General features: G+C 40.1%; 2 protein-coding genes across 9 annotated transcripts in view; one reads left to right on the top strand and one right to left on the bottom strand.

Moving 5' to 3' along the window:
• LOC116077214 (olfactory receptor 1L4-like) overlaps positions 1-26,498 on the bottom strand; it is a 61,224-nt gene extending 34,726 nt beyond the window's left edge. The window contains exons 1-3 of one of the 8 annotated variants that reach the window (XM_031351591.1): positions 25,701-26,498; positions 25,002-25,099; positions 4,598-5,092 (exon numbers count right to left, since the gene is read on the bottom strand). In XM_031351591.1, the coding sequence (XP_031207451.1) occupies positions 4,903-5,092; positions 25,002-25,099; positions 25,701-26,435 (1,023 nt within the window). In that variant the 5' untranslated portion in view covers positions 26,436-26,498 and the 3' untranslated portion in view covers positions 4,598-4,902. Of the gene's footprint in view, positions 1-4,597; positions 5,093-22,500; positions 22,581-24,327; positions 24,587-25,001; positions 25,100-25,484 lie in introns of those variants that run through there. The other 7 variants (XM_031351590.1, XM_031351596.1, XM_031351594.1 and 4 more) reach the window with 7 other exon arrangements.
• Positions 3,034-4,110, top strand: LOC116077216 (olfactory receptor 1E5-like). Its single transcript, XM_031351599.1, has one exon. It carries the CDS (start codon positions 3,106-3,108, stop codon positions 4,054-4,056), a length of 951 nt encoding a protein of 316 aa, XP_031207459.1. The 5' UTR covers positions 3,034-3,105; the 3' UTR covers positions 4,057-4,110.
• Positions 26,499-27,295: the final 797 nt, after the last annotated feature.

Raw genomic sequence — 27,295 nt, forward strand, 5'->3', positions numbered from 1 at the left:
TGCCTCCATGTGAGTCTATAAATATATACCATATTTATAGAGTGGCCACCAAATCCAGAAGCCAAGATCCCCTGGATATAGAATTATAGATGGTGGTGAGCCACCAATGTAGGTGTTGGGAATTGAACGGGGCTCCCCTGGAAGAGTTGTCAGTGATCAATCTTAACCACTGAGCCATCTCTCCAGCTACATAAAAATAAAATGTTACTGGTATAAAAGTCTTGCTTTACATCCTTGCTAACATTTATTATTTTTAACCATTGTTCTGCTTTTATGGTGAGATAGTAAGTACTATCTTCCAGTGATTTCAATTTGTACTTCCCTGATGAATAATAATGTTGACAATATTTTCACACACTATTGGTTGACCTAAGAATTTTATCTGTTTTATCTTGTTTGAAACAAGGTTTTTCTGTGAAACAGTCCTGGCTGTCCTAGAATTTGTTCTGTAGACCAGGCTGGCCCTGAACTCACAGAGATCTGCCTGACTCTGGGATTAAAGTCCTGGAATTAGAGGCATGCCCCACCAAGCCTAGTACCCTAAGAACTTTTATTAGAGGTAATTTTCCCTTCAGCTTATTTCTAATTATTTGGAAAGGAAAGTGAGTGGTACCTGGGGAGTGACACAATGGAAGACATGGTTTCTTTCTCTTTTTTCATATTTTTTTCCTTTATTGGATTTCTTTATTTGCATTTCAAATGTTATCTCCCTTCCCTGTTTCCCCTCCATAAGCCCTCTCTTCCATTTCCCCACCCCCTTCTTCTATGAGGGTGCTCCCCCACCTGCCCACCCACTCCTGCCTCACTGCCCTGGCATTCCCCTACATCAAGCCTTCACAGAACCAAGGGCCTCTCCTCCCATTGATGCCCAACAAGGCCATCCTCTGCTACACATGCATCTGAAGCCATGGGTCCCTCCATGTGTATTCTTTGGTTGGTGGCTTAATGCCTGAGAGCTCTGGGTTCTGGTTGGTTGATATTGTTGTCCCTCCTACATGTTGCAAACCCCTCCAGCTCCTCCAGCCCTTTCTCTAACTCCTCCATTGGGGGCCATTGGGTTATTGGACTGAGATTTTGTTCTCTTTATGGAAGTCAATTCATTACATCTGTCATATTTGCAGCCTTATTAAATGTGGTAGCTTTGAAAGGCTTTACTCCCCTCTTATTCAAGTTGTGTCTTATCTTCATGTCTGCTAATGGCATTGTCATCCCCCCTCATTAGGGGAGCCCACACACAGTTGACTCATCCTTATTCTGGCTCTCATGTTCAGGGAATCATCCTTGGTTTCTCTGAAGATGCTTATTTTCTCCTCTTACTTTTACCAGGAGGTGGCGATGGTGGTTGTTTATTGTTTTGTTTTGTCATTACTCTTTTGATCTGCCAGTAATTTTTTATTTAGTCTGGGTTTCAGGGTTTGGAAAACAAAAACTAAGAAAACTATGGTTTCTGTTTTTCTGCCCTATCCGCATCCTGAAATGATGAGCATAGCAGTGACTCAAGAGAGGGAAATGATAGGGAGAGAAGAGAAACTCACTATCAGGAGTCAGCATCTCATGGTCATTCTCCACATGCTTATACATTCAGTCAGTTTGGGGACTATTAGTAGTTCCTTGACCCCTGAAGTGGTTTATTTGTATTGTCTACTCCATGGTTTCTAGTTCTTTTGTGCTCTTCTACCCAACCAGTACATTGTTTGCACTCACTGTGTTCTCTGAACAAGTGGGATTGGTTGTGTTTCTGGATATTCTTTGTTCAGCTTTCCCATAGCTGTCATATCAGTTAAAAAAAAAAAAACTCATCTTGTCTCCATTTCCATTGGTATAGTTTTCTCCAGATAGCATACCCTAACCTGCATTTGTAATCATTCCAAGACAATCTCCTACCTGAAAACAAAGCTCTGAAGTGAAACTATCTGGACTTAACACCAAGGACTGTTGCTTAATAGGTCTGAGATCCTGGATGAATTACTAAATGAATATAAATATTTGGTTATTTCTCTTAAAAATAAAATTAATAATATAGTACTCATCTCATAAGGTTGTCATGAAAAGTAAAGAAGACCCATGCATTTCATATGAGTTCCCTGACATAAGGAAAGAGTAACCTCAGGTAATTGTTGCTGTTGACTTGCTAATGATGCCATTGTCAGCATTTTAATGACCACTTTCACTGTGACATCATTCCAGAGTTATGAGAGTGGTGAAGAGTTTTCTGATTGTATGTTATTTGTCTCTATTTGTTCATCCAATTCCATTCATGGCTCACTTACAAAATTTTTAATCCAGTGCTGAAGATGGAATATAGTGTATTGTACATGCTAATCAAGTATTCTACTACTGAACTACACCCACAGTGTGTGATGACTAGTTGTATGACAATTTGACATCAGCTAGAGTCCTTTGGAAAGAAGGAACCCCAATTGAGAAGATGCCACCACCAAACTGGTTTTTAGGCAAACCAATGGAACTTGTTTTTAAAGTAATGATTGATGCAGAAGGTAACATCTCGTTGTGGGTGACGGTCCTAGATACTACAAGAAAGCAGATGGAGAAACCCAGTATGCAGCATTCCTCCATGGCTTCTGCATCAGTTCCTGCCTGCTTAAGTTTCTGGACTGACTTCCTCTGATGATGAACTGTGATGTGGAAGTGTAAACAAAACAAATCCTTTGCTCCCCAAGTTGTTTTGGGTCATGGTGTTTTATCACAGCACTAGAAATTCTAAACCCCAGTCCCTTTTAATTTTAGATTGAGATGGGTCTTGTTAAGTTGACAGGCTGGTCTCAAACTTGCTACATAGCCCAGGCAGGCCTTGGACTTCAGATCCTCCAGTTTTAGCTTTTCAAGTGGCTGTGATAACAAATGAACTTTCAGAAGAACATTCTTAAAGAATTCAATATTTTTTAATTTAAGCTATGCCCTTGTATCATTGCTTTATGTAACTATTTATTACATACTTAGAAAGATACAAAATAATGAAGTAGTCTTTCATTACTCATAAGTGTTAAATTTATATTTTAAAATATCTTCCTAGAACATTGGCATTGTGTATGTTTATACGTTCATACAAATCATTCTTAAGTTTGAAAAGGTTAAGAAGTCAACATGGAAAGAGGAAATCAAACTGTGGTTTCAGAGTTCCTCCTCCTGGGCTTGCCTATTGAACCACATCAGCAAGACCTGTTCTATACCCTGTTCCTGGCCATGTACCTCACCACCGCCTTGGGGAACCTTATCATCATTCTACTCATTCACCTGGACTCCCATCTCCACACACCCATGTACTTGTTTCTCAGTAACTTGTCCTTCTCTGACTTCTGCTTTTCCTCTGTGACCATTCCCAAATTGCTGCAGAACATGCAGAGCCAGGACACATCCATCACCTATGCAGGTTGCCTGGCACAAATGTACTTTTTCCTGCTTTTTGCAGATCTTGAGAGCTTCCTCCTCGTGGCCATGGCCTATGATCGTTATGTGGCCATCTGCTTCCCCCTGCACTATACTAGCATCATGAGTCCCAAGCTGTGCCTCTGCCTGGTGACACTATCTTGGCTACTGACCACAGTCATCTCTTTGTCACACACTCTGCTCATGGCTCGGCTCTCATTCTGTGCTAACCACGTGATCCCTCATTTTTTCTGCGATATGTCAGCTCTTCTGAAGTTAGCCTGCTCTGACATTCAGATCAATAAGTTGATGATATTTATCTTAGGAGGACTTGTCATTATTGTCCCATTCCTGTTGATATTTTCATCCTATGCACGAATAGTGTCCTCCATCCTCAAGGTCCCCTCTTCCAGAAGCATTCATAAGGCCTTCTCCACATGTGGTTCCCACCTTTCTGTGGTGTCTCTTTTCTATGGGACAATCATTGGTCTCTACTTATGTCCATCAGCTGATAACTCAACCATTAAGGAGACTGTCATGGCTGTGATGTACACAGTGGTGACTCCTATGCTAAACCCCTTTATCTACAGCTTCAGGAATCAGGATATAAAGGGAGCTTTAAAAAGGCTCTTTTCAAAGCAGATGGCTAACCTTTCTCTGAGACAGTGACTCTAAAGATTAAAATATGTTTTCAAATAGTAGGCCCAAGTTCTAATGGTATGCAGGGGCTTTCTTCAACTTTCAGGAGTTAGAATTTCTCATGCCTCTTAAATTTAGCACTATACTTCAGGTGTGGTATAACTTAAGACCTGATATTCCCTAGGTGCTCCTTGATTATCACCTAACTCTGCATAAATACTAGTTAGTGTCTAGTGTTCAAAGAATATAAAGATCTTTCCAGTTCCTGGAAAGCAACTTCAACTCCTTAGTCACTTTGGCACTTTGCTTCTGACAAACATACTTATTCTATGAGGACTATTTCCAACTTAATATGTGCATGCCCTCAACAATGCATTTGTTCTGTGGAGTCAGTTTTCTTGTTTCAAATTACCTCATAGCTTCTTTTCATTATTCATTAAAAGCTTATTTAATGATCATATACTAAAACTATCATTTCTTTTGGAATTCATAGCACAAATAATTTGTCTGCTAATGGTGAACTATTGGTTATGTCTACATATTGGATGTCAATTCCTTTTTTAATTAAAGTTGAGTACTCTCTAACAATATACCTAGTCCCATTAAATGTCATATAATTTATAGATAGCAAAGCGGTGGCCCATGGTATAGTATAAGAAAATGTAAATAGCGATAGGTCTAGAATCTATTTGTTATCCCTAGGTAAGTTTTTCCTCCCTTATATGTTGAAATAATGTGATTCTCTATTTCATCAAAAGCTTGTAGGCGTGTGATTAATAGCTCCTATAATGAACAAAGCCTTGTTCATTGCTTTACATATTTATTCTAGTGACTTCTTGAGTGGATTTTCATATTTCCTAAAATATGCCTTAAAGACTACCTTTGAAAGGAAATCTTCCTAATAATGCCTATGTTGACACTGTTTATTTTTCCAAAAATGCATTGAGGACTAAAATAGTCCTTACCTGCCTGAAGGTATCTGGGTAGTAAAATGTGAAAACCCTCCACAGCCCTGTCTTCTTCTCTATCAAAGCAGTTCACAGTTGTAATTCTATACATGCACAGCCTAGAATTATATAGAATAGATAAGTAGAGCTAAAGAATTGTTTAATTGCTTTCATTCACACTACTGTTAACTTAGCATTTCACATAAGGACTTGTAATGCTTTTTTGTTTTCTGTTTTATTTTGGTGCAAAGTCTCTCTATGTTGCTCAAGCTGGCCTTGAATTTACAGTGATCCTTGTTCCTCAGCCTCCTTAGTGCTGGGACTATGAGTGTGTACTGCCACCACATCTGACAGAACCTGTGACACTTTGAGAGTTATGTGTTTCAGCAACTTACTTTTGGTGGACTTTTGGGTTGTTTTCAATTTATCCTTAATTTAAATAACACTACCTCAATTTTATGTCTTAATCCCAATATTTTGCAACATTGTCCTATTGTCTTATGAAAACATTCTCAGAAATAAGTGCATTAGCCCAGAGAATACAAACACTATCATTAGGTTAAAAACTGCCAAATTGCTGGAGACATTCTTCTTCTACTCTAAACTCCTCAAAGAAAATGGAGATGTAACTGCTTCTTTAGTGTCCCCAGTGTTGGAAATTCTGCTCTAGATGTTTACTGTCCTCATGGCTAAAATGTGAAATTTTACTGGTTTTAAGCTAAACTACTGTGTGTATTAGTGAAGTCAGCTTCTATATTTGTCAACCAATTTAACTTTCATGTGTTATTTGGGCAACATCTTTGTCTTAAGTTGTTTTCTCTTTGTTTTCCTGTTAGGGATGCTGCCACTTGATCTGACTGATGACATTTCCCTTCACTGGCTATTTGTCTACTTTTATTTTGCTAAAGATTTTAAATTTGGGGTAGAAAATGTTTACTGATTCATTTTTCTCTAATAATCCTTAGAAAGGAGTTTTCTATTAAAATCTTGAATAGTATCATTTTCACACTCTGCAGTCTTGGTTTCTACATCTCTATTTCTGATCCACTTGAAATTTGGCTTAGGAATGATTTTCTTCTTTCTCTTCTCTCCATCACCAGTGAATCAGATGTCACTATCTTTGATACTTAAATATACTACATTTGCATTACGTTGTTCATCTCAAATTCATTTCCTTATTCTAGTATTCCCAGATGTCATCATATTTCTGTCCAAGCACAGAAGGTACATTTTGGTTCATATACATCTAAAATATCTGTGCAGCTGAAGGGCAGGTTTCAGTACCAGTAGTACATGAACAGCAAAAAAGAAACTCAAAGAAGATTTTTGGAGGCGTTCCATTTGTTTTGTTCTACCTCACAAGTCTCTTCCCTATATTGTGATATCCAATAAAATAGACCTTCAACCAAAAATTTTATCAAAATTTATCCAATGATACAAAGAAGAATACTTCATACTCATCAAAGAAAAAAATTCACAAAAATGAACTCTCAATTCTGAACATCTATGCCCCAAATGCAAAGGTGTGGACATTTGTAAAAGAAACATAGTTAAGCTCAAAACACACATTGACCCTCACACAATAATAGTGGAAGATTTCAACTCCCTACTCTCACCAATCAACAGATCATGGAAACAGAAACTAAACAAAGACAAAGTGAAACTAACAAAAGTTATAAACCTAATGTATTTAACAGATATCTACAGATCATTTTACCCTAAAATGAAAGAATATTACTTCTCAGCACCTCAATGTACCTTCTCCAAAATTGACTATATAATCTGACACAAAACAAGCCTCAATAGATACAAGACAATGTAATAACCCCATGTATTCTATCAGATCATCATGCTCTAAAGCTGGTCTTTAATAACAAAAATAAAGCCCACATATTCATGGAAACTCAACGAAAACTTGGTCAAGAGAGAACTAAGAAAAAATTAAAGACTTTCTAGGATTTAATGAAAAATGAAGGCATAGCATACCCAAGCTTATGAGACACAATGAAATCAGTGCTAACAGGAAAATTCATTGCACAGAGTTCTTTGTAAAAACATTAGAGAGATCCTATACTAGCACATCTAAAAGATCTAGAACAGAAAGAAGCAAACACACCCAAAATAGTAGATTCAGGAAATAATCAAACTCAGGGCTAAAAATCAACCAACTAAAAACCCTAAGAACTATACAAAGAATCAAAAAATTAAGAGTTGATTCTTTGAGAAAATCAACAAATAGATAAACCCTTAGGAAAACTAGCTAAAGGGCACAAAGACAGCACACAAATTAACAAAATCAGAAATGAAAATGGAGACATAACAGAAACTGAGGAAATTCAGAAAATGATAAGATCCCACTACAAAAACCTATATTCAACAAACTGGAAAATCTAGAGGAAATACACAATTTTCTAGACAGATACCAGGTACCAAAATTAATCAAGACTAGACAAACTAAACAGTCCCATAAACTTTAAAGAAATAGAAGCAGTTTTTAAGTATCTCAACTTAAAAAAATGCCAAGTGCCAAGTGATTTTAGTCTAGAATTCTATCAGACCTTCAAAGAAGACCATCACCATTACTTCTCAAACTATTTCACAAAATAGACACAGAAGGAATACTAACCTAATTCATTCAAAGAAGCCACAGTTACACTGACACCTAAGCCACACAAAGACCCAACAAAGAAAAGGAACTTCAGACCAGTGTTCGCTTATGATTATCAATGCAAAAATGAAATTCTCAAAAACTGAATCCAAGAACACATCAAAATCATCATTCAACACAACCAAGTAGGCTTAATTCCTGAGATGCAGGGATGGTTCACTATATGAAAATTCATTAATTTAATCTACTCTATAAACAAACTCAAAGGAAAAAAACAGATGATCATCTCATTACATGCTGAAAAATCCTTCAACAAAATGCATCCCTTCATGTTAAAAGTCTTAGAAAGATGAACAATTCAAGGCACATACCTAAACATAATAAAAACAATATATAGCAAACCAACAGTCAACATCAAAGTAAATGGGGAAAAACTTGAAGCAATTCCACTAAAATCAAGGACAAGTCAAGGATGTCCACTCTCTCAATATTTATTCAATATAGTATTCAAATGTCTAGGTAGAGCAATTAGACAACAAAACCATGTCAAATGATACATATTGGAAAAGAAAAAGTCAAAGTATCACTATTTACAGGTGATATGATAGTATACATAAGCAACCCCAAATATTCTATGAGAGAACTCCTTCAGCAAATAAACAGCTTTAGCAAAGTGGATGGATATAAAATTAACTCTAACAAATCAGTATTCTTCTTCTATACAAAGGATAAATGGGCTTAGAAGGAAATTAAGGAAACAACAACTTCACAATAGTCGCAAATAATATAAAATGTCTTGGCGTAACTTTAACCAAGCAAGTAAAAGATATTTATGACAAGACCTTTAAGACCCTGAAGAAAGAAATCAAAGAAGGCCTCCCTCAGAAGATGAAACAATCTCCAACGCTCATGGGTTCATAGAATTAACATAATAAAAATGATCATCTTACCAAAACCAATCTACAGATTCAGTGCAATCCCCATCAAAATTCCAATTCAACACTTCACAGAGATAAAAAGAACAATTCTGAACATCATCTGGAATAACAAAATAAACAAACAAACAAACAAACATGATAGAGAAACAATTCTCAACAATAAAAGGACTTTTAGAGGGATCTGCACCAGGGTGCTGACCCTGACCCTGTGCCACAGATCTACATTCCCAGGTCCTGCAGAGAGAGAGCTGCTCTCCCATTAGTGCTGACACACCTTTGAAGACAGGTAGGACCACCAATTCTGCTCCAAGGGACCTGTCCAGGAACTGAGGAGCAGACTGGGACAGGACCCTTCTGGTTTCCATCTGTGCCTGGAGTTGATCCTGTGTCACAGCTCTCTATACCCAGATTCCCCAGGGAAACAGCAGGTCTCCCAGGAGTGCTGACATATCTGAGAGCACAGCTCACCCTCCATATCCAGATCCTGTAGGGGGAGAGTTGGTCTCCCAAGACTGTTGACACGCCTGAGACCACAGGTGAAGTCACCACTCCTGCTCAAATTCCTGGCCCAAGAGGGACCTGTCCAAAGCCATCAGGACATGGGAACTAAAGGACAAGTAGAGACAGGATCCTTCTGGTTTCAGTCTCTGCCCCGTAGCTGATCACATGCCACAGTTCTCCATACCCAAATTCTTCCTGGAGAAAACTTGTTTCCCAGAAGTAATGACACAGGCTTAGAGGAGGGAATAGTCATAGTTAGAGACAATAAGACCAGCTAACACCAGAGATAACCAAATAGTGAAAAGCAAGGGTAAGAACATAAACAGAAACCAAGGCTACTTGGCATCATCAGAACCCATTTCTCCCACCATGGCAAGCCCTGGATGCCCCAACACACCAGAAAAGCAACTCTGATTAAAATCACATCTTATGATAATGCTAGAGGACTTTACGAAGGACATAAATAACTCCCTTAAAGAAATACAGGAGAACACAGGTAAACAGCTAGAAGGCCTTAAAGAGGAAACAAACAAACAAACAATCAAAAACCCTTAAAGAATTATAGAAAGCATAACCAAACAGGTGAAGGAATTGAACAAAACCATCCAGGATCTAAAAATGAAAGTAGAAACAATAAACAAATCACAAAAGAGAAAAAAAGTCTGGAGATAGAAAGCCTAGGAAAGAGATCAGGAGTGGGGACAGGATAGGGACTTTCTGAAGGGGAGACCTGGAATGGCGAAAACATTTGAAATGTAAATAAAGAAAATATCCAATAAAAAAAAAGAAAAAGGAAAAAAGGAAAACCTAAGAAAGAGATCAGGAGTCAAAGCATCACCAGTAAAATACAAGAGATAGAGAGAGAATATCAGGTGCAGAAGACACCATAGAAAACATTGATACAACAGTCAAAGAAAATGTGAAATGCAAAAACCTCTTAAGCCAAGACACTTAGAAAATCCAGGACACAATAGGAAGACTAAACCTAAGGATAGTAGGTATAGAAGAGAGAAGATTCCCAACTTAAGGGCCAGTAAATATCTTCAACAAAATTATAGAAGAAAACTTCCCTAACCTAAAGAAAAAAAAGGTGTCCATAAACATAAAAGAAGCCTACAGAACTCCAAATAGATTGTACCAGAAAAGAAATTCCTCCCATCACATAATAATCAAAATACCAAATGAACAAAACAAAGAAAAAATATTAAAAGCAGTAATGGAAAAATGTCAAGTAACATATATCAGAATTAAACCAGACTTCTCACCAAAAATTCTAAAAGCTAGAAGATCCCGGGATGATCTCATATAGACTCTAAGAGAACACAAATGACAGCCCAGAATACTATACCCAGCAAAACTCTCAGTTACCATAGATGGAGAAACCGAGATATTCCATGACAAAACCAAATTTACACAATATCTTTCACAAATCCAGATCCAGCCCTATGAAAAATAATAGATGGAAAACTCCAACACAAGGAAGGAAACTACACCCTAAGAAAAAGCAAGAAAGTAATCTTTCAACAAACCCAAGAGGAGATAGCCACACAAACATAATTCCACCTCTAACAACAAAAATAACAGGAAGCAACAATCACAATTCTTTAATATCTCTTAACATCAATGGACTTCCCCAATAAAAGGTGCAAACTAACATACTGAATACATAAATAGGACCCAGCATTTTGCTGCATACAGGAAATGCACCTCAGTGACAAAAACAGACACTACTTCAGAGTAAAGCCTGGAAAACAATTTTCCAAGCAAATAGTCCTAAGATACAAGCTGGAGTAGCCATTCTGATATTGAATAAAATCAACTTCCAACCAAATAAGAAGGGTACTTCATACTCATCAAAGGAAAAATCTAACAAGATGAACTCTCAATTCTGAACATCTATGCTCCAAATGCAAGGGCACCCACATTCATAAAAGAAACTTTACTAAAGCTCGAAGCACACACTACACCCCACACAATAATTGTGGGAGACTTTAACACCCCACCCTAAGCAATGGACAGATCATGGAACCAGTAACTAAGCAGAGATGCACTGAAACCCAAAGAAGTTATGAACGAAATGAATCTAACAGATATTTATAGAACATTTCATCCTAAAACAAAATAATTTCTTCTCAGCACCTCATGGTACCTTCTCCCAAATTCACCATTTAATTGGCCACAAATCAAGCCTCAACAGATACAAGAAGACAAAAATAGTCCCATGTACCCTATCAGATCACCATGGAGTAAGGGTGGTCTTAAATACCAACAAAAACAACGGAAAACACACATACACATGGAAACTGAACAGTGCTCTACTCAATGATCACTTGGTTAAGGAAGAAATAAAGAACAAAATTAAAGATTTTTTTAGAATTTAATGAATTCTAAAAGAAGACACATCATACCAAAACTTATGGAACACAATGAAACCAGTAGTAAGAGGAAAACTCAAAGCTCTAATTGCCTCCAAAAAGAAACTGGAGAGAGCTTACACTAACAGCTTGACAACACACCTGAAAGATCTAAAACAAAAAGAAGCAAATATACCCAAGAGGATTGGAAGGCAGGAAATAATCAAACATAGGGCTGAAATCAACCAAATAGAAAGTAAAAGAACTATAGAAAGAATCAACCAAACCAGGAACTGGTTCTTTGAGAAAATCAACAAAATAGATAAACCCTTACCCAGATTAATCAGAGGGCACAGAGACAGTATCCAAATTAATAAAATCAGAAATGAAAAGGAAAACATAAAAAAGGAAACTGGAAATTCAAAAAATCATCAGATCCTACTACAAAAGTTTATATTCAACTAAATTGGAAAATCTGGATGAAATGGACAATTTTCTAGACACATATAATATGCCAAAGTTAATACAGGATCAGATAAACCATCTAAACAGTCCCATAACCCCTAAAGAAATATAACAGTCATTAATAGTCTCCCAAACAAAAAAAGCCCAGGACCAGATGAGTTCAGTGGAGAATTCTATCAGACCCCTAAAGAAGACTTAATACCAATACTCTTCAAAATGTTCCACAAAATAGAAACAGAAGGTACACTACCCAATTCATTCTATAATGCCACAATTACACTTATACCTAACCACACAAAGACCAAATGAAGAAAGAGAACTTCAGAGCAATCTCCCTTATGAACATTGATGCAAAAGTACTCAATAAAATTCATGGCAACCGAATCCAAGAATACATCAAAGTAATCATTTACCACAATCAAATAGGATTCATCCCAGGGATGCAGGGATGGTTCAATATACAGAAATCCATCAACATAATCCACTATATAAACAAACTCAAAGAAAAACAACCACATGATCATTTCATTAGATGATTTAAAGAAAGCATTTGACAAAATTCAGCATCCACTCATGTTAAAAATCTTGGAAAGATCAGAAATTCAAGGCTCATACCTAAACATAGTAAAAGAAATATACAGCAAATCGGTAGCCAACATCAAACTGAATGAAGAAAAACTTGAAGCAATCCCACTAAAATCAGGAACTAGACAAGGCTGCCCACTATTTTCCTATCTATTCAACATAGTACTTGAAATTCAAGCTAGGGTAATTAGGAAAGAAAAGAATGTCAAAGGAATACATATTAGAAAGGAAGAGGTCAAAATATCACTATTTGCACATGATATGATCATATACTTAAGTGACACCAAAAATTCCACCAGAGAATTCCTAAACCTGATAAGCAACTTCAGCAAAGTGGCTGAACATAAAATTAACACAAACAAATCAGTAGCCTTCCTCTACTCAAAGGATAATCAGGCTGAGATAGAAATTGGGGAAATGATACCCTTCACAGTAGCCACAAATAATATTACATAATTTGATTTGATTCTAACCAAGCAAGTGAAAGATCTATATGATAAAAACTTCAAGTTTCTGAAGAAAAAAATCAAAGATGATCTCAGAAGATGGAACGACCCCCCATGCTCATGGATTGTCAGGATTAATAAAGTAAAAATGGCCATCTTGCCAAAAGCAATCTACAGATTCAATGCAATACCTATCAAAATTCCAAGTCGATTCTTCATCGAGTTAGAAAGAACAAGTCTCAAATTCATTTGGAATAACTAAAAACCAAGGATAGCAAAAAAAAAACAAAAACTTCTCAACAATAAAACAACTTCTGGTGGAATCACCATCCCTGACCTCAAGCTACCCTACAGAGCAATAGTGATAAAAACTGCATGGTATTGGTACATAGACAGGCAGAAAGATCAATGGAATAGAACTGAAGACCCAGAAATGAACCCACACCTATGGTCACTTAATCTTTGACAAAAGAGCTAAAACAATCCAGTGGAAAAAAGACAGCATTTTGGACAAATGGTGCTGGTTCAACTGGCAATCAGCATGTAGAAAAGTGCAAATTGACCCATTCTTATCTACTCATATAAAGCTCAAGTCCAAGTGGATCAAGGACCTCCACATAAAACCAGATACACTGAAACTTATGAAGGAGAAAGTGGGGAAAGAGCCTCAAACACATGGGCACAGGGGAAAAATTCCTTAACAGTACACAAATGGCTTGTGCTGTAAGATCAAGAATCGACAAATGGGACCCCATAAAATTGCAAAGGACACTGTCAATAAGACAAAAAGGCCACCAACAAATTGAGGAAAGATCTTTGCCAATCTACACCCAATAGAAGACTAATATCCAATATATACAAAGAGCTCAAGATGTTAGACTCCAGAGAACCAAATAACCCTATTAAAGATGGGGTACAGAGCTAAACAAAGAATTTTCATCTGAGGAATGTCGAATGGCTGAGAAGCACCTCCGGAAAAGTTCAACATCCTTAGTCATCAGGGAAATTCAAATCAAAACAACCCTGAGATTCCACCTCACAGCAGTCAGAGTGACTAAAATCAAAAACTCAGGTGACAGCAGATGCTGGTGAGGATGTGGAGAAAGAGGAATGCTCCTACATTGCTGGTGGGAATGCAAACTGGTACAACCCCTCTGGGAATCAGTTTGGCAGTTCCTCAGAAAATTATTACCTGAGGACCCAGATATACCACTCCTTGGCATATATCCAGAAGATGTAATAAGGACACATGCTCCACTATGTTCATAGCAGCCTTATTTATAACAGCCAGGAGCTGAAAAGAAACCAGATGTCCTTCAACAGAGGAATGAATACAGAAAATGTGGTGCATTTACACAATGGAATGTGGTATCCTGCCCCTCTGCCCCGTTGCGGGTTCTGGAAGCAAAAGAAAGCCATGACAGGCCCGGGGCTAAGACCACCCGCCTATGGTGTGAAACACAGGTGGTGGCCCCTGAGATCAAACACAGACTTTGCAGCTCGGAACATCAAAAGAACTGAAACTAAATGAAACTCAGCCGTTCCTGCCAGAACTCCGTTTGAAGGGTGTTGTGTATACAGACTGGGGTGCTGTTTTCCTGCTATCACATCTATGTTAAAAACCAAGAATTGTTTCGGTTTCGATCCTGCCTATGCCATATAAACCCATTTTTCTCTAGTAAAGACACACCTTGATAAATCTTCTTGGTGTGGTTTCTTTGTCTCCTCCCTCACCCGCTTATTTCCACAGGTACTCAATTATCCTAGTTCGAGAACACCCACGGAGAGAGGGACTGCTGGACGGCCCCCCTCATATGGTGCCTAATGTGGGGCTCAGACACGGAAGAAATTAATTGAGGGACCCTATCGCCGGATGCAGAGCTCTGGGTATTAAAGAAGAAAGGATCCGGATTTATGTAGTCGTTCTCATGGTAAGATTGGGTTAGCACTGACCGAGAATCCGTGTGAGACTACAGGAAGTTCTAGGCAGGAACATAGGTATTCACCTGATACCTTAAGGGGCCTAGGGGAAATTTTTGGCGGTAGGTTAAAGGATGGATGCACAGATCTCTAAGACGGCTTCCCAGAATGTAGGAAAGCTGCTGGAGACAAAAGGAGTAAGGGTAAGATTTTCCACATTGAGAGAGCTATCAGAATTGGTTGAGGTCTTTTGTCCATGGGTAGAAGGCATGAGTCGTATGGATTTAAGATCATGGGAAAAGGTAGGAAAAGCTCTGGAGAAAAACAAAGTGGATGGATTTCCCCTCCGCCTTTGGGGGATGGTTTTGGATATTTTAAAGGAGAATGAGAAAACCAAGCAGAAGGGAGAGCCTTCAGGAAGGTACATCAGCCTTACGGCAACAGAGCAGACAAGTGACAGTTCACCAGCCGATTCGTACTCTACAGCGGCCGAGGTAGGTCAAGATTCTCTTGACTCCAGCTCTACGGACAGTGAGGAGAGTCAAACTTCCTCCGATTCCAGTAGTCAAACCTCTACTAATTCGGTCAGTACAGTGGCCGAGAAGACTCAACTTGCTGTGAGAACCAAACGTGCTGCACGTCGTTACAGAAGGCAGCGTGTTTTTTATAAGACTGTGCCCTCCCAGACTAGGGAGTGTTTTCAAAGTGGGTCTCGTCCGGCTAGAGATGAACTCGAGACTAAGATAGGAGAGTTAATTGATGAAATCAGGGGAATTAAATTTCAGGCAGGCAAAGAGAAGGACAGCTATCAGAGTACGGAAGAGGAAATATGTCCCAGAGCCCGAGGTTCCGGGCAGGGTGATTTACACTCACTAGCTTATCTGGCTGCAGAGCGCAGAAGTCAGAGTGACGATATGCACAGATATTATCAAGTTTTTGATGTTAAGCTCATTAAGGAATTAAAAGGGGCTGTGGAAAAATATGGTCCTAGCTCCCCACTCACTCAGGCCTTAATTAGCAATATCATAGACTATGGGTTAATATCTCAGGAGTGGAAAATGCTGTGCAAAGCAGTGCTGTCCTCTGGCGATTGCCTGTTATAGATTTCTGAATGGCGGGAACTTAGCGGAAAAATTGCCATGCAGAATGCCCAGACGGACAATCCAGACTGGACTCTAGATATGCTTGTTGGAGAGGGCCCATTTGAAGGAAGCAGATAGATTACCCCATTGGGGCGCTTAATCAGATCGCTATGGCGGCCCACAGGGCCTGGTGTAAGCTCCCGGCTAAAGGAGAAGATGGGATGAGTCTGACGAGTGTCCGGCAGGGTCCAGAGAAGCCTTTACAGAACTTTGTTGCCAGGCTGCAAGAGACAGTTAGTAGAACGCTGGGAAACTCATATACAGAGGGGCCTCTGATTACACAACTGGCTTTTGAGAACGCTAATGCAGCGTGCAGGTCTATCTTACTGCCTCACAAAGGACAGACAGATATCTCAGGTTATATTTGCCTGTGTGTCAACATGGGACCTGCATTTAATCAAAGTGCAGCGGTGGCAGCCTCAGTGCAAGAGATGCCCGTCCCTAGGGGCTTGGCATACAGGCAAGATAACAGAAGGTGCTTTAAATGTGGAAGCTTTAATCATTTTAAGCGCGAATGTCCAGATAGAGAAAGAAGTGCGGGAAAGCAGCAAGCAAGTGCTAGACAGAAAATGGGTGATCAGAGCAAGAAAGGGAAACAGTGGACCATAAAGAAAAGGTCTAAGAAGGATATTCAAGGCAATACCCGCTCAGAAAATGGATACAGGGGCCTGCCCCAGGCCCCCTTTGGAGACCAGAAGGCAGTGCAAGGGGCCCAGGAAGACCTTTATCTGAGTTCCTCAGAGCGAGGCCAGGACGTGCAGGAGTGGAATTATCCTCCACAGGGCACACAGTATTAACCCCAGATATGGGAATTCAGATTTTGTCTACTGGAGTTCTTGGTCCATTACCTCCAGAGACTTGGGAATTTGTGATTGGCAGAGGCAGTGTTGCTGTAGATGGTTTGCAAATTTATCCAGGTGCTGTTGATCGGAACTATCTAGGAGAAATAAAGATTGTGGCGTCTTCTCCACACGGAATCATCTTTGTACCCACCTATGAAAAGATCACTCAGCTTATCCTGGTTCCTATGTCCTCTAAGGCTAATGCTAATGAGACAGAAAAGAGTTGCTCTGGTGGTCCTGAAATTTTTTGGATGCAGTCTATTACAAATAAAAGGCCTTATTTAAAATTGATTATTGAAGGAAAATGTATCAAGGGGCTGGTGGACACTGGAGCAGATGTGTCCATTATTAGAGCTCAGAGCTGGCCCTCAACCTGGTCTCTGACTGAGTCTATCACTCACCTCCAAGGGATTGGATATGCTAGCAATCCAAAACGAAGCTCTAAACTACATACCTGGAGAGATGAGAAAGTTAACTCAGGACAATTTCAACCATATGTCGTGCCTAACCTCCCTGTTACTCTATGGGGGAGAGATCTGCTATCACAGATGGGGCTAGTATTATGTAGCTCCAATGAACTGGTTTTTAGACAGGAGTCCAAGTGGGACATTGAAATATACAGAGGCCATAAGCCTCATCTTGATGATAAAAATCTGACACATTTTCAATAGCGGCCACTGTCCTTCCTGTGCCCCATGCAGATAAAATCAAGTGGATTAATGATACTCCTGTGTGGGTGAATCAGCGGTCTCTATCTCAGGAGAAAATACAAGTGGCTTCAGTGCTAGTGCAGGAGCAGTTAGAAGCAGGTCATCTGAGAGAATCAATTCTCCATGGAACATGCCTATTTTTGTGATTAAGAAAAAGTCAGGCAAATGGAGATTGTTACAAGATTTAAGAAAGGTTAATGAATGTATGATTTTACTGGGAACCTTACAAACTGGATTGCCATCTCCTATGGCAATCCCAAAATGATTTTACAAAATAGTTTTGGATTTAAAAGATTGTTTTTTTTACTATCCCTTTGCACCCTGAGGATTGTGAGAGATTTGCTTTCAGTATTCCATCTGTGAATTTTAAGGGACCCATGAGAAGGTTCGAGTGAATTGTTCTGCCCCAAGGGATGGCAAATAGCCCTACCCTATGTCAGAAGTTTGTTGCGAAAGTAATGGAACCTATAAGAAAGAAATTGCCATTGATTTACATTGCCCACTACACAGATGATATCTTGATTGCTGGGAAATTTCCCCAAGATGTACTGTCATGCTTTAAGGATTTTCAAGTTGCCCTTAATGAGAAAGGGTTACTAATTGCCCCAGAGAAGGTGCAGACTCAAGATCTGTATAATTATCTAGGTTTTACACTTATGGATCAAGCTGTTATTCCTCAAAAGATAGTTATACGTAGAGACCAATTGAAAACCTTAAATGAGACTTGAAGCCTTTATTTGATATTCTTAGAGGTAATTCTGATCCAAATTCTCTTAGATCCTTAACTAAAGAAGGAATATCTGCTTTACAGCAGGTGGAAAAAGGCTATTGAGAATCAATTCATTACTTACATAGATTATTCTTTACCTTTGCATTTATTAGTTTTCAATACTAGTCATGCCCCTACAGCATTGTTGTGGCAGAAGGCACCTATTTTGTGGATCCATTCAAGGATGTGTCCTAAGCGTAATATCGTGCCTTATTATGAAGCCGTTGCACAGATGATTATGCTAGGTAGGAAACAAGCAATAACTTACTTTGGCAAGGAGCCAGATGTTATTGTTCATCCTTTTACTATGGAACAGGACTCTTGGCTTAAACTGCACTGTGCAGGTTGGTTACTGGCTCAAATTGGGTTTCAAGGAACTATAGATAAACATTATCCTCAGGATAAGTTAATAAAGTTTTTTAATATGCATGAAGTTATCTTTCCAAAGATAACAGCTTGGAAGCCAATAGACAATGCCCTTGTGGTATTTACTGATGGCACCTCTAAGGAAAGAGCTGGATATCTCATTAATGGAAAACAGGTGATTGTAAATACTCCTGGTCTCTCCGCTCAATTGGCTGAATTAACGGTGGTTTTAAAGGTCTTTGAAGCTGTGTCTGATGCATTTAATTTATTCACTGACAGCTTCTACATATTCAATAGCTTGCCATTACTCGAAACGGCTGGCAATTTTAAGCTAGTCACGCCAGCAGGAGCTTTATTTGCTCAGTTACAAAACATCATTCTTGCATGTAAAAATCAATTCTATATTGATCATATTAGGGCTCATTCTGGCCTGCCAGGACCATTAGCCAGAGGCAATGACATCATTGACAGAGCTCTTATGGGAGAGATCTTAGCCTCAGATCCTGTGGCCTTAGCTAAACAGGATCATGAGAAGTTTCACTTATCCAGCCAGACTCTGAGGCTCAAACATAAAATTTCCAGAGAACAAGCAAGAATGATCGTTAAACAATGTCCTAAATGTGTTACTTTATCTCCAGTTCCACATTTGGGGGTCAACCCCAGAGGGCTGGTACCTAATAGCATCTGGCAAATGGATATAACACATTATGCAGAATTTGGAAAGCTTAAATATTTGCATGTCTGCATTGATTCCTGCTCAGGATTTATTTTCACTTCCCTGCAAACAGGAGACGCCTCTAAAAATGTTACTGATCATTGTATACAAGCTTTCAGTGCTATTGGATTGCCCAGAACCATTAAAATGGACAACAGGCCCTCTTACACTGGAAAGAATTTTTCTTCCTTTTGCAAAGATTTTGGCATTGTTCACAAGACCGGCATTCCATATAATCCTATGGGTCAAGGTATTGTTGAACATGCTCATCGTACGATCAAAAACTGGCTTTTTAAGACCAAGGGAGGGAGTCTTTTCCCTCAGAGGTCTCCTAAGGCTCACCTTGCTTTTGTCCTTTTCATTTTGAACTTTCTGCAGACCGATATTAAAAATCAATCGGCAGCGGACATTGGCATCCTGAATCAATAAATTCCCATGCTATGGTGGGTGGAGAGATCAGCTCACTAATACATGGCTTGGTCCGGACCCGGTTCTGGTTTGGGGCAGAGGTTCTGTCTGCGTGTTTTCCCAAACCAAGGGGGAAGCGCGTTGGCTTCCAGAAAGATTGGTACAACAGATTGATTCAGAAAGGCTGATGCCTTAGATAGGCTTTTCCTTGCCAGTTTTGAACATGTTTTTTCCCGTTTGTTTCAGAAATCTGCTTACTCCCGATTAAAGCAGAAGCTAGCAAAACTTTTGCTCACCCAGAGCAAAGTTTCATTATCGTTTCAATGTTTACTGTCTGAAGAGCAGGCGACATCCCGAAGCACCTGGCTTCCACTAAGTTACCAGCTTTTCAAAGTGAATTCTACTGCCAGAAGCTTCAAAGAACTGATTTTCTCCTGGCAACCGACCCAGAGTCCTGGCTCCCAGCTGCACAGTGTCCCCGCCCTCTGGATCCAGCGCCTGACTGACAGAGTTACGTCAGCTGGTTTCTGAGATTATGATCAGCTTTCGGACTGTGGGTTTTGCAGACGAGACTTGGCATTTTGCATGGAAGGATGGTGCATAAAGATGACACTTCCTCTGGCTGGGATGTTTCCCTAGGCTAGCACATGGTCAAAGGCCATCTGTGTTACAGACGTATAGTGGCCTGGTTTTCCTCACTGTGCAGAAGTGCCTTAGGGGGCAGAGTCAGAGAGTGCATTACGCACTACTGTGTTTCCCATGCATATGTGTCGAGAATGTGCCACATTTCCCTGCATTGGTTTTTAACGAGAGAGGGTGAAATGTGGTATCCTGCCCCTCTGCCCCGTTGCGGGTTCCAGAAGCAAAAGAAAGCCATGACAGGCCCGGGGCTAAGACCACCTGCCTGTGGTGTGAAACATGGGCGGCAGCCCCTGAGATCAAAGGCGGACTTTGCAGCTCGGAACATCAAAAGAACTGAAACTAAATGAACCTCAGACATTCCTGCCAGAACTCCGTTTGAAGGGTGTTGTGTATACAGACTGGGGTGCTGTTTTCCTGCTATCACGTCTATGTTAAAAACCAAGAATTGTTTCGGTTTCGATCCTGCCTGTGCCATATAAACCCATTTTTCTCTAGTAAAGACACACCTTGATAAATCTTCTTGGTGTGGTTTCTTTGTCTCTTCCCTCACCCACTTATTTCCACAAGTACTCAATTATCCCAGTTCGAGAACACCCACGGAGAGAGGGACTGCTGGACGGCCTCCCTCAATTGAGTACTACTCAGGAATTAAAAATGATGAATTCACGAAATTCTTAGGCAAATGGATGGAACTAGAAAATATCCTAAGTGGGGCAATCCAACTGCAAAAGAAAACACATAAGTGAGTATGAACTCACTGATAAGTGGATATTAGCCCAAAGGCTCCAAATAACCAGGATACAATTCACAGACCACATGAAACTCAAGAAGAAGGAAGACCAAAGTGTGGGAGCTTTGGTCCTTCTTAGAAGGAGAACAAAACACTCACAGGAGCAAATATGGAATAAGAGTAGAGACTAAAGGAAAGGCCATCCAGAGACTGTCCCACCTGGGGATTCATCCCATATACAGTTACCAAACCCACACACTATTGTGGATGCCAGAAAGTGCATGGTGAAAGGAGCCTGATATTGCTGTCTCATGAGAGGCCCTTTCAGAGCCTTACAAATATAGAGGCAGATGTTAGCAGCCAGCCATTGGACTGAGTGTTGGGTCCCTAATAGAGGAGTTAGAGAAGAGACTGAAGAAGTTGAAGAGGTTTGCAACCCCATGGGAGGAACGATATCAATCAACCAGACCCCCCAAAACTCCCAGGGACTAAGCCATCAACAAAGGAGTATACATGGATCTAGCTGCATGTGTAGCAGAGGATGGAGGATGGCATTGTCATGCACCAATGAAAGGAGAGATCCTTGGTCCCATGAAGGCTCAATAGATGCCCCAGTGTAGGAGAATCAAGGGTGAGGAGGTGAGAGTGGGTGGGTGGGTGGAGGAACACCCTCATGGAGGCAGGGGGAGGGAGAACATGATAGGGTGTTTCTGGGAGGGAGGAAAACTGGGAAAGGGGATAAATTTTGAAAGGTAAATAAAGAAAATATCCAATAAAAATGTAAAAAAAAAAGAAGAAGAAAAAAAGGACACCTAAATATAATGGCTTTCAGAAACAAGAAAACTTTGTATTTAATAAATAAAAAATATATTCTCTTTCAAAGTATTCTTGAGATAGCTTTCTTTCAAATATGCTTACAGTCTAATACATTAAGTTGTATAACAAACTGCTTAGAAATTACATTGTAATCATATTGCTATGTTGTAGTTGCATGAAATTATGTATTTATTAAACAAAGTTGGTTATTTCTACAGAATAGAATCAAGAATATACTTGTACTTATTTGAATTTTCTCAGTTGAATTCTATACATTACTTTGTTTAATAATTATATAATTTCTACTTTTACTGGATATTTTAATAATTCTAGAGTAGATCACAACTCTTTTGTGTTGTTTAAACAATTTTTGTTTAAAAAGTTACTTCTTTGTAGGACAACTGTGTAGCAGTCCATGTTACCAAATTTTCTAATTTCTAAGATGAATTTTCAATTAAATATTCTGGCTACTGGAGATACACTATCAAAGCTAACACAAATATTGATAAGTGTAAAGACTGTTGTCTAACTACATAGAATATTACTTTGAGAACAATGTAACCATAGGCTACCTGGTATGATGGTTGGCTTGGTAAGATGGCTTAGTGGGTAGAGACGGCTCTGACAAGCCTGATAGCCTGAGTTCTATCCTGAGGAACCAGATGGTAGAAGAAGAAAATCAGCTACTGCAAGTAGTCCTCTGGGTTCCACACACACTCCGTGTAACTTATTTTTTAAAAAATGTACAATTCTAGTGTTTCTAGCAAGAATTTATATGCGTGTGTAAGCATGTTCTTATCCCCTAACTCAAGGATGAAAGAAGAATAGCCTCCTCCAGATAGTTTGAAATAATGAAAGGGGGTGGCAAGCTCACTCTATGTGTCCAGTGGTTCTCTGAACATAGGAAGGTTTTTAGAAAAGCCATATCTTGGGAGCAATGGGCTAGGAAACAGTTTATGGTACTCCATTCACACATGCAAATGTTCTGTTCTTTACCACTCTAACTCATGAAGATATAAAAATTCTTATATGCACTGGTGGAGCCCATACAATAGTAGCAGTTGAGAGCCTGAGTTCTCAAAAGCTGTAGCTGAAAAGGAAAATAAGAAATTTAGCAGGAACTTGCCCACATAAGCCTGGGATTGAAAGAGTTAAATTTGAGACCAGTACTGAAAACCACAGGAGCCAGGAGCCAGGTCTGCAAGAAGACAGCAGGGCCAGGGGAAAGCTGTTAGGGGAGCCCAGACCAGGGGAGTGTAAATCTCAGAGATAAGGCAAGGAGGTGCCCAGAGCCGAGGCGCCTGAGACACGCCTGGCCACACATTGAGTGATGGACCCTGGGCCATTTGATTTTCTTAAGTGTTAGCTAAGGGTCAGTATGAATTTTGAATAGCACTCTCCCCTCTTGCTAGGAATTTCACTTTTTTTAGGAATTCTCAACTCTGGTCTGCACAAACGACATTCAAAATAGCCAATCATGTATAGCCACACCAATTCCTTGGTCTCCCCAGACCTTTTTTCCTATAAAAAGCCCTAACCCCTGGGCCTCATGGTCGGATTTCCCTAGACTCTTGCGTGAGTTGGACTGGGAAACGAACAGGGGCCCTGAATAAAACTACCTCTGCATTTGCATCAAGACGGCTTTTCCCATTCTTTGGGAGCATGTCTTTCAGGACTTGAGTGGGAACTCCCTATGGGGTCTTTCATAGCGACAAGAGATCAGACTCTGTGGCAATGGCTAAGGTTGGAGCCCAAGGCCAAATGAAAGACACAGCTGAGTGCAATAGGTAGATTGGCAGGATCCTTGAGATCTGAGAGGGTCTTCAACCCCATCCTCCAAGGACAATCATAGATTGTTCATGCTAAGAAAAGAGGTGCCAACTCCCATCAACATTGATTATGAGACACCCTTTCCGAAAGTCAAGGTGATGCATAAGCCTTAAAGAATCTAGAAAAGAAACACAAAGTTAACTGAAAATAAGATGTAGAAATTAATAAACATAGAAATGATGGAGTTGAATGTCAAGAAACAATAAAGTCAATATCAGTAAAACTAAATGTCCATCCTTTGGGATGGTTAATGCAGAGGATAAGCTTTGGCAAGTAGAACAGCACAAATCAGAAAAAATCATTAAGAAATCTAAGTAAAAGGAAGCCAGATGAGTAAGAAAAGAGGCAACATTAAAAACTAAACGTGAGACAAGAGAAAAACATATAAAGAGAAGCTGGATTCCACCAAGGTGTGTGGTGCACATACATTGAACTAGCATACTGGATCTCATTAATAGGATAATAAATATATAACTAATACAAAGGAAAGAATATAATAATAATAATAATAATAATAATAATAATAACAACAACAACAACCAAAGCAAACAAATGTAAACAGAAATATGTTCATGGAGTTTCTACATTAGCAACTCAAAGTTATTTAATAAGGTGGAAAGGTGGATAGAATACACCACTATTCATCATAAAAAGTGAACTCTTTGGGCTTCTGACTTCAGGACAACCTATAGTCTCCACTCAGTCTGTCTCCTGTGTTGTCCAATGTGAATTCCTCATTGACTCCCACTTGGTGAAAGTCATGTGCATGATGTACTTAGAACAGCATTTTCCACAATCAGATTATCACTAAACTGTCCATTCTACCCTATAATAGTGAAAAGGTGAGAAGAAATTTTAAATCGTTAAATTGTGTTCAAGGGACTGCATAAATAGGCAGTAGAAGTTGTAGCTAAGTATTCACATCACAAACTTATGAGAGTGATTTGTAGCAATTCAATAAACTCTTCTAGACATATTATTTCAAGAAAAAAAAAGGAAATTGCAGAATAGCATACAGAGAAGCTGGGATAGCAGTAGAGGTTGATTTGGGTGGGTAAAGGAGAATTTTGTCTCTTTGAATATTCACAATGAATATACAGGATATATAATTTATGAAGTAAGACATTAAGTTAAAATCACATTAAGTTATCTAGAAGTATTCCAGGAAGAGACTGCATGGCTACAGCTAACATTCCAGCACACACTCCCATGTTCCCTCCTCCCCCAGCTACTCCATTCACCTGTTGATGTTATTTGCATTCCGCATTCCCACTGTGGATGAGCTTCTTCTCCAGTCACCTGTTGATGTTATTTGCATTCCCCCAGCTGCTCCAGTCACCTGTTAATGTTATTGCCATTCCGCATTCCCATTGTGGATCAGCTTCTCCTTACCTTTTCCTGCTCTTTTTATTTTTTCAATTTTACAAAAATTAGAATCTCCAAGGAACACTAGACTGTTTTGACCATCCAGACAACATACAAAGGCATCCAATACACTGTCATTTAACTTTGTGTTACATACAACTATATAGCACATGGTCATATTTGCTGGGGATCTAATTCTTACTTAACAAGGCATAAGTCTGTGTAGGAGCAAAAACTAACAGAACTTGAAGGAAGGTGGAATAAAGGAGAATATATTGATTTTTGGAGAAAGAGGGAATAAGTAAGACTCTATTGATTTGGGAGTTGGTACTATTACTGACATTCCAGTTAACCCACACCTTTCATTACTCATCTTGGGGTGCTGCTCTCCATCTGAAACCCCTTTTTAGGGCACCCTTGACCTCTTTGTTACGAAGACTGTAGATAAAAGGATTCAAGGTTGGTGTGACTACTGCATAGACCACACTGGCCATGCGGTCATAGCGAGCTGAGTATACAGATGATGGACGAAAGTAGACGGAGAGGACAGAACCAAAGAAAAGTGACACTACCACCAGATGGGTCCCGCAAGTGGAGAAGACACGGTGCCGGCCACCTGTGGTCCGCATTCCAAGCACTGCCACGAGGATGTGTGCATAGGAGAGGGACACTAGGAGCAGAGGGGTCAGCACCACTGCTAGGCCCTCTGAGAAGATAGCAGTCTCTGCAGCTGACGTGTCAGAGGTTGCCAAGCTCAGCATTACGGTCATGTCACAAAAGAAGTGGCGCACTGGGGCGGAGCGAGGGTAGGAGAGAGCAGAAATGAGCAGCGTATGCAGCAGAGAGTGCAGATGGGCCACAGCCCAGGATGCAGCCACCAACACAAAGCAGCGCCAAGGTGTCATGACTACACCATAGTGCAGCGGCCTGCACACGGCCACCGCACGGTCATAGGACATGGCTGCCAGGAGGTAGCTCTCAGTGATGCCCAGAGCTACAAAGAAGTACATCTGGGCAAAGCAAGCCTGGAAGGACATGGCCTGGCCAGGGTGGAGCAGGGTGGCCAACAGTCTGGGGACAGTGACTGTGGTAAAGCAGACATCCACGAGGCTCAGATGACCCAGGAAATAATACATGGGGGAGCACAGAGCCCCGTCGGACCTCACCAGCACCACTATGCTCAGATTGCCCAGAACGTTGAGCAGGTAAATGCTAAGGAAAAGCAGAAACAGCAGCGGGTGGGAATCTGTGCCATCCATCAAGCCGAGGAGCTGGAACTGTGGTTGGTATGTGAGGTTGGTCACAGCCATGGAGGTCAGGTACCCGTGGGAATGCTGAAGGAAGAGATAGGACAGGGAACCTAAGTTCTAGAAATCACAAGTGGATTTCCTGAACCTCCAAGGACCACATATAATCTTAAAATTAAAGTCTATACTTTAAATCTATTTGCTATTTTGCCTGCTTATTTGTCTGTACCACATGCAAGCCTGAGTAGCCTACTCATATGAACTGAGTAGGATATTTTTCCTGGAGAGACTGGGAAGAGTTCAAAGGAAAAAATTACCTGAATTGGGTCCTTGGGAACGGGCAGGAGCTTATTAAACAAAACTTCTGGCTCCTTATAAGGAGGGAATGTGTGGGGTTGTTAGTGTAGAAAGAAAAGTCTGAAACACCCACAGATAACACTGGGACAAAGCTTGCCCTTGCTCTGAACTCAGCTCAGAAAATCAGTTGCACAGAAAACCTCCAAATTTCTGTGATCTCAAAAATAATGCTCTCTTTTGTCCCCATTCAACATCTTCCTGAAAGCCCCATACCCTTTCCCACATTGCTCTAAGGCCACTAGAACTTTCTACGGCTGAGGTGACCTGCACACCATCTGCCAAGAGAAAGGGATCATGTTTCTGTGTGGTCCTGGAAGATAATGAGGCAAGCATCTGACAAGAAAAAGCCACATCCCGCTGCCCTGTCCAGAGATGTGTGCACAATAAGGATGTCCTGAATGAAGCTTTCTGTAGACCAGTGAGTGAACACAGGAGAATGGACAGTGGAAGAGACTGAATGCTGACCAATCAATCAACTGCCAGGACAACTTTTCAGGCTCTTCCCACCTGTTCATTTTTCTTCCTCTGTCATTATCACCCAGGAGCCATCCTGGGGAACTTGCTTG

The sequence above is a fragment of the Mastomys coucha genome, unplaced genomic scaffold, assembly GCF_008632895.1.
Source record: "Mastomys coucha isolate ucsf_1 unplaced genomic scaffold, UCSF_Mcou_1 pScaffold5, whole genome shotgun sequence".
Lineage (NCBI taxonomy): Eukaryota > Metazoa > Chordata > Mammalia > Rodentia > Muridae > Mastomys > Mastomys coucha.

Bases quoted from the DNA above. Each gene is read 5' to 3' on its own strand.
- LOC116077216 (XM_031351599.1), top strand. From the start codon at position 3,106: ATGGAAAGAGGAAATCAAACTGTGGTTTCAGAGTTCCTCCTCCTGGGC.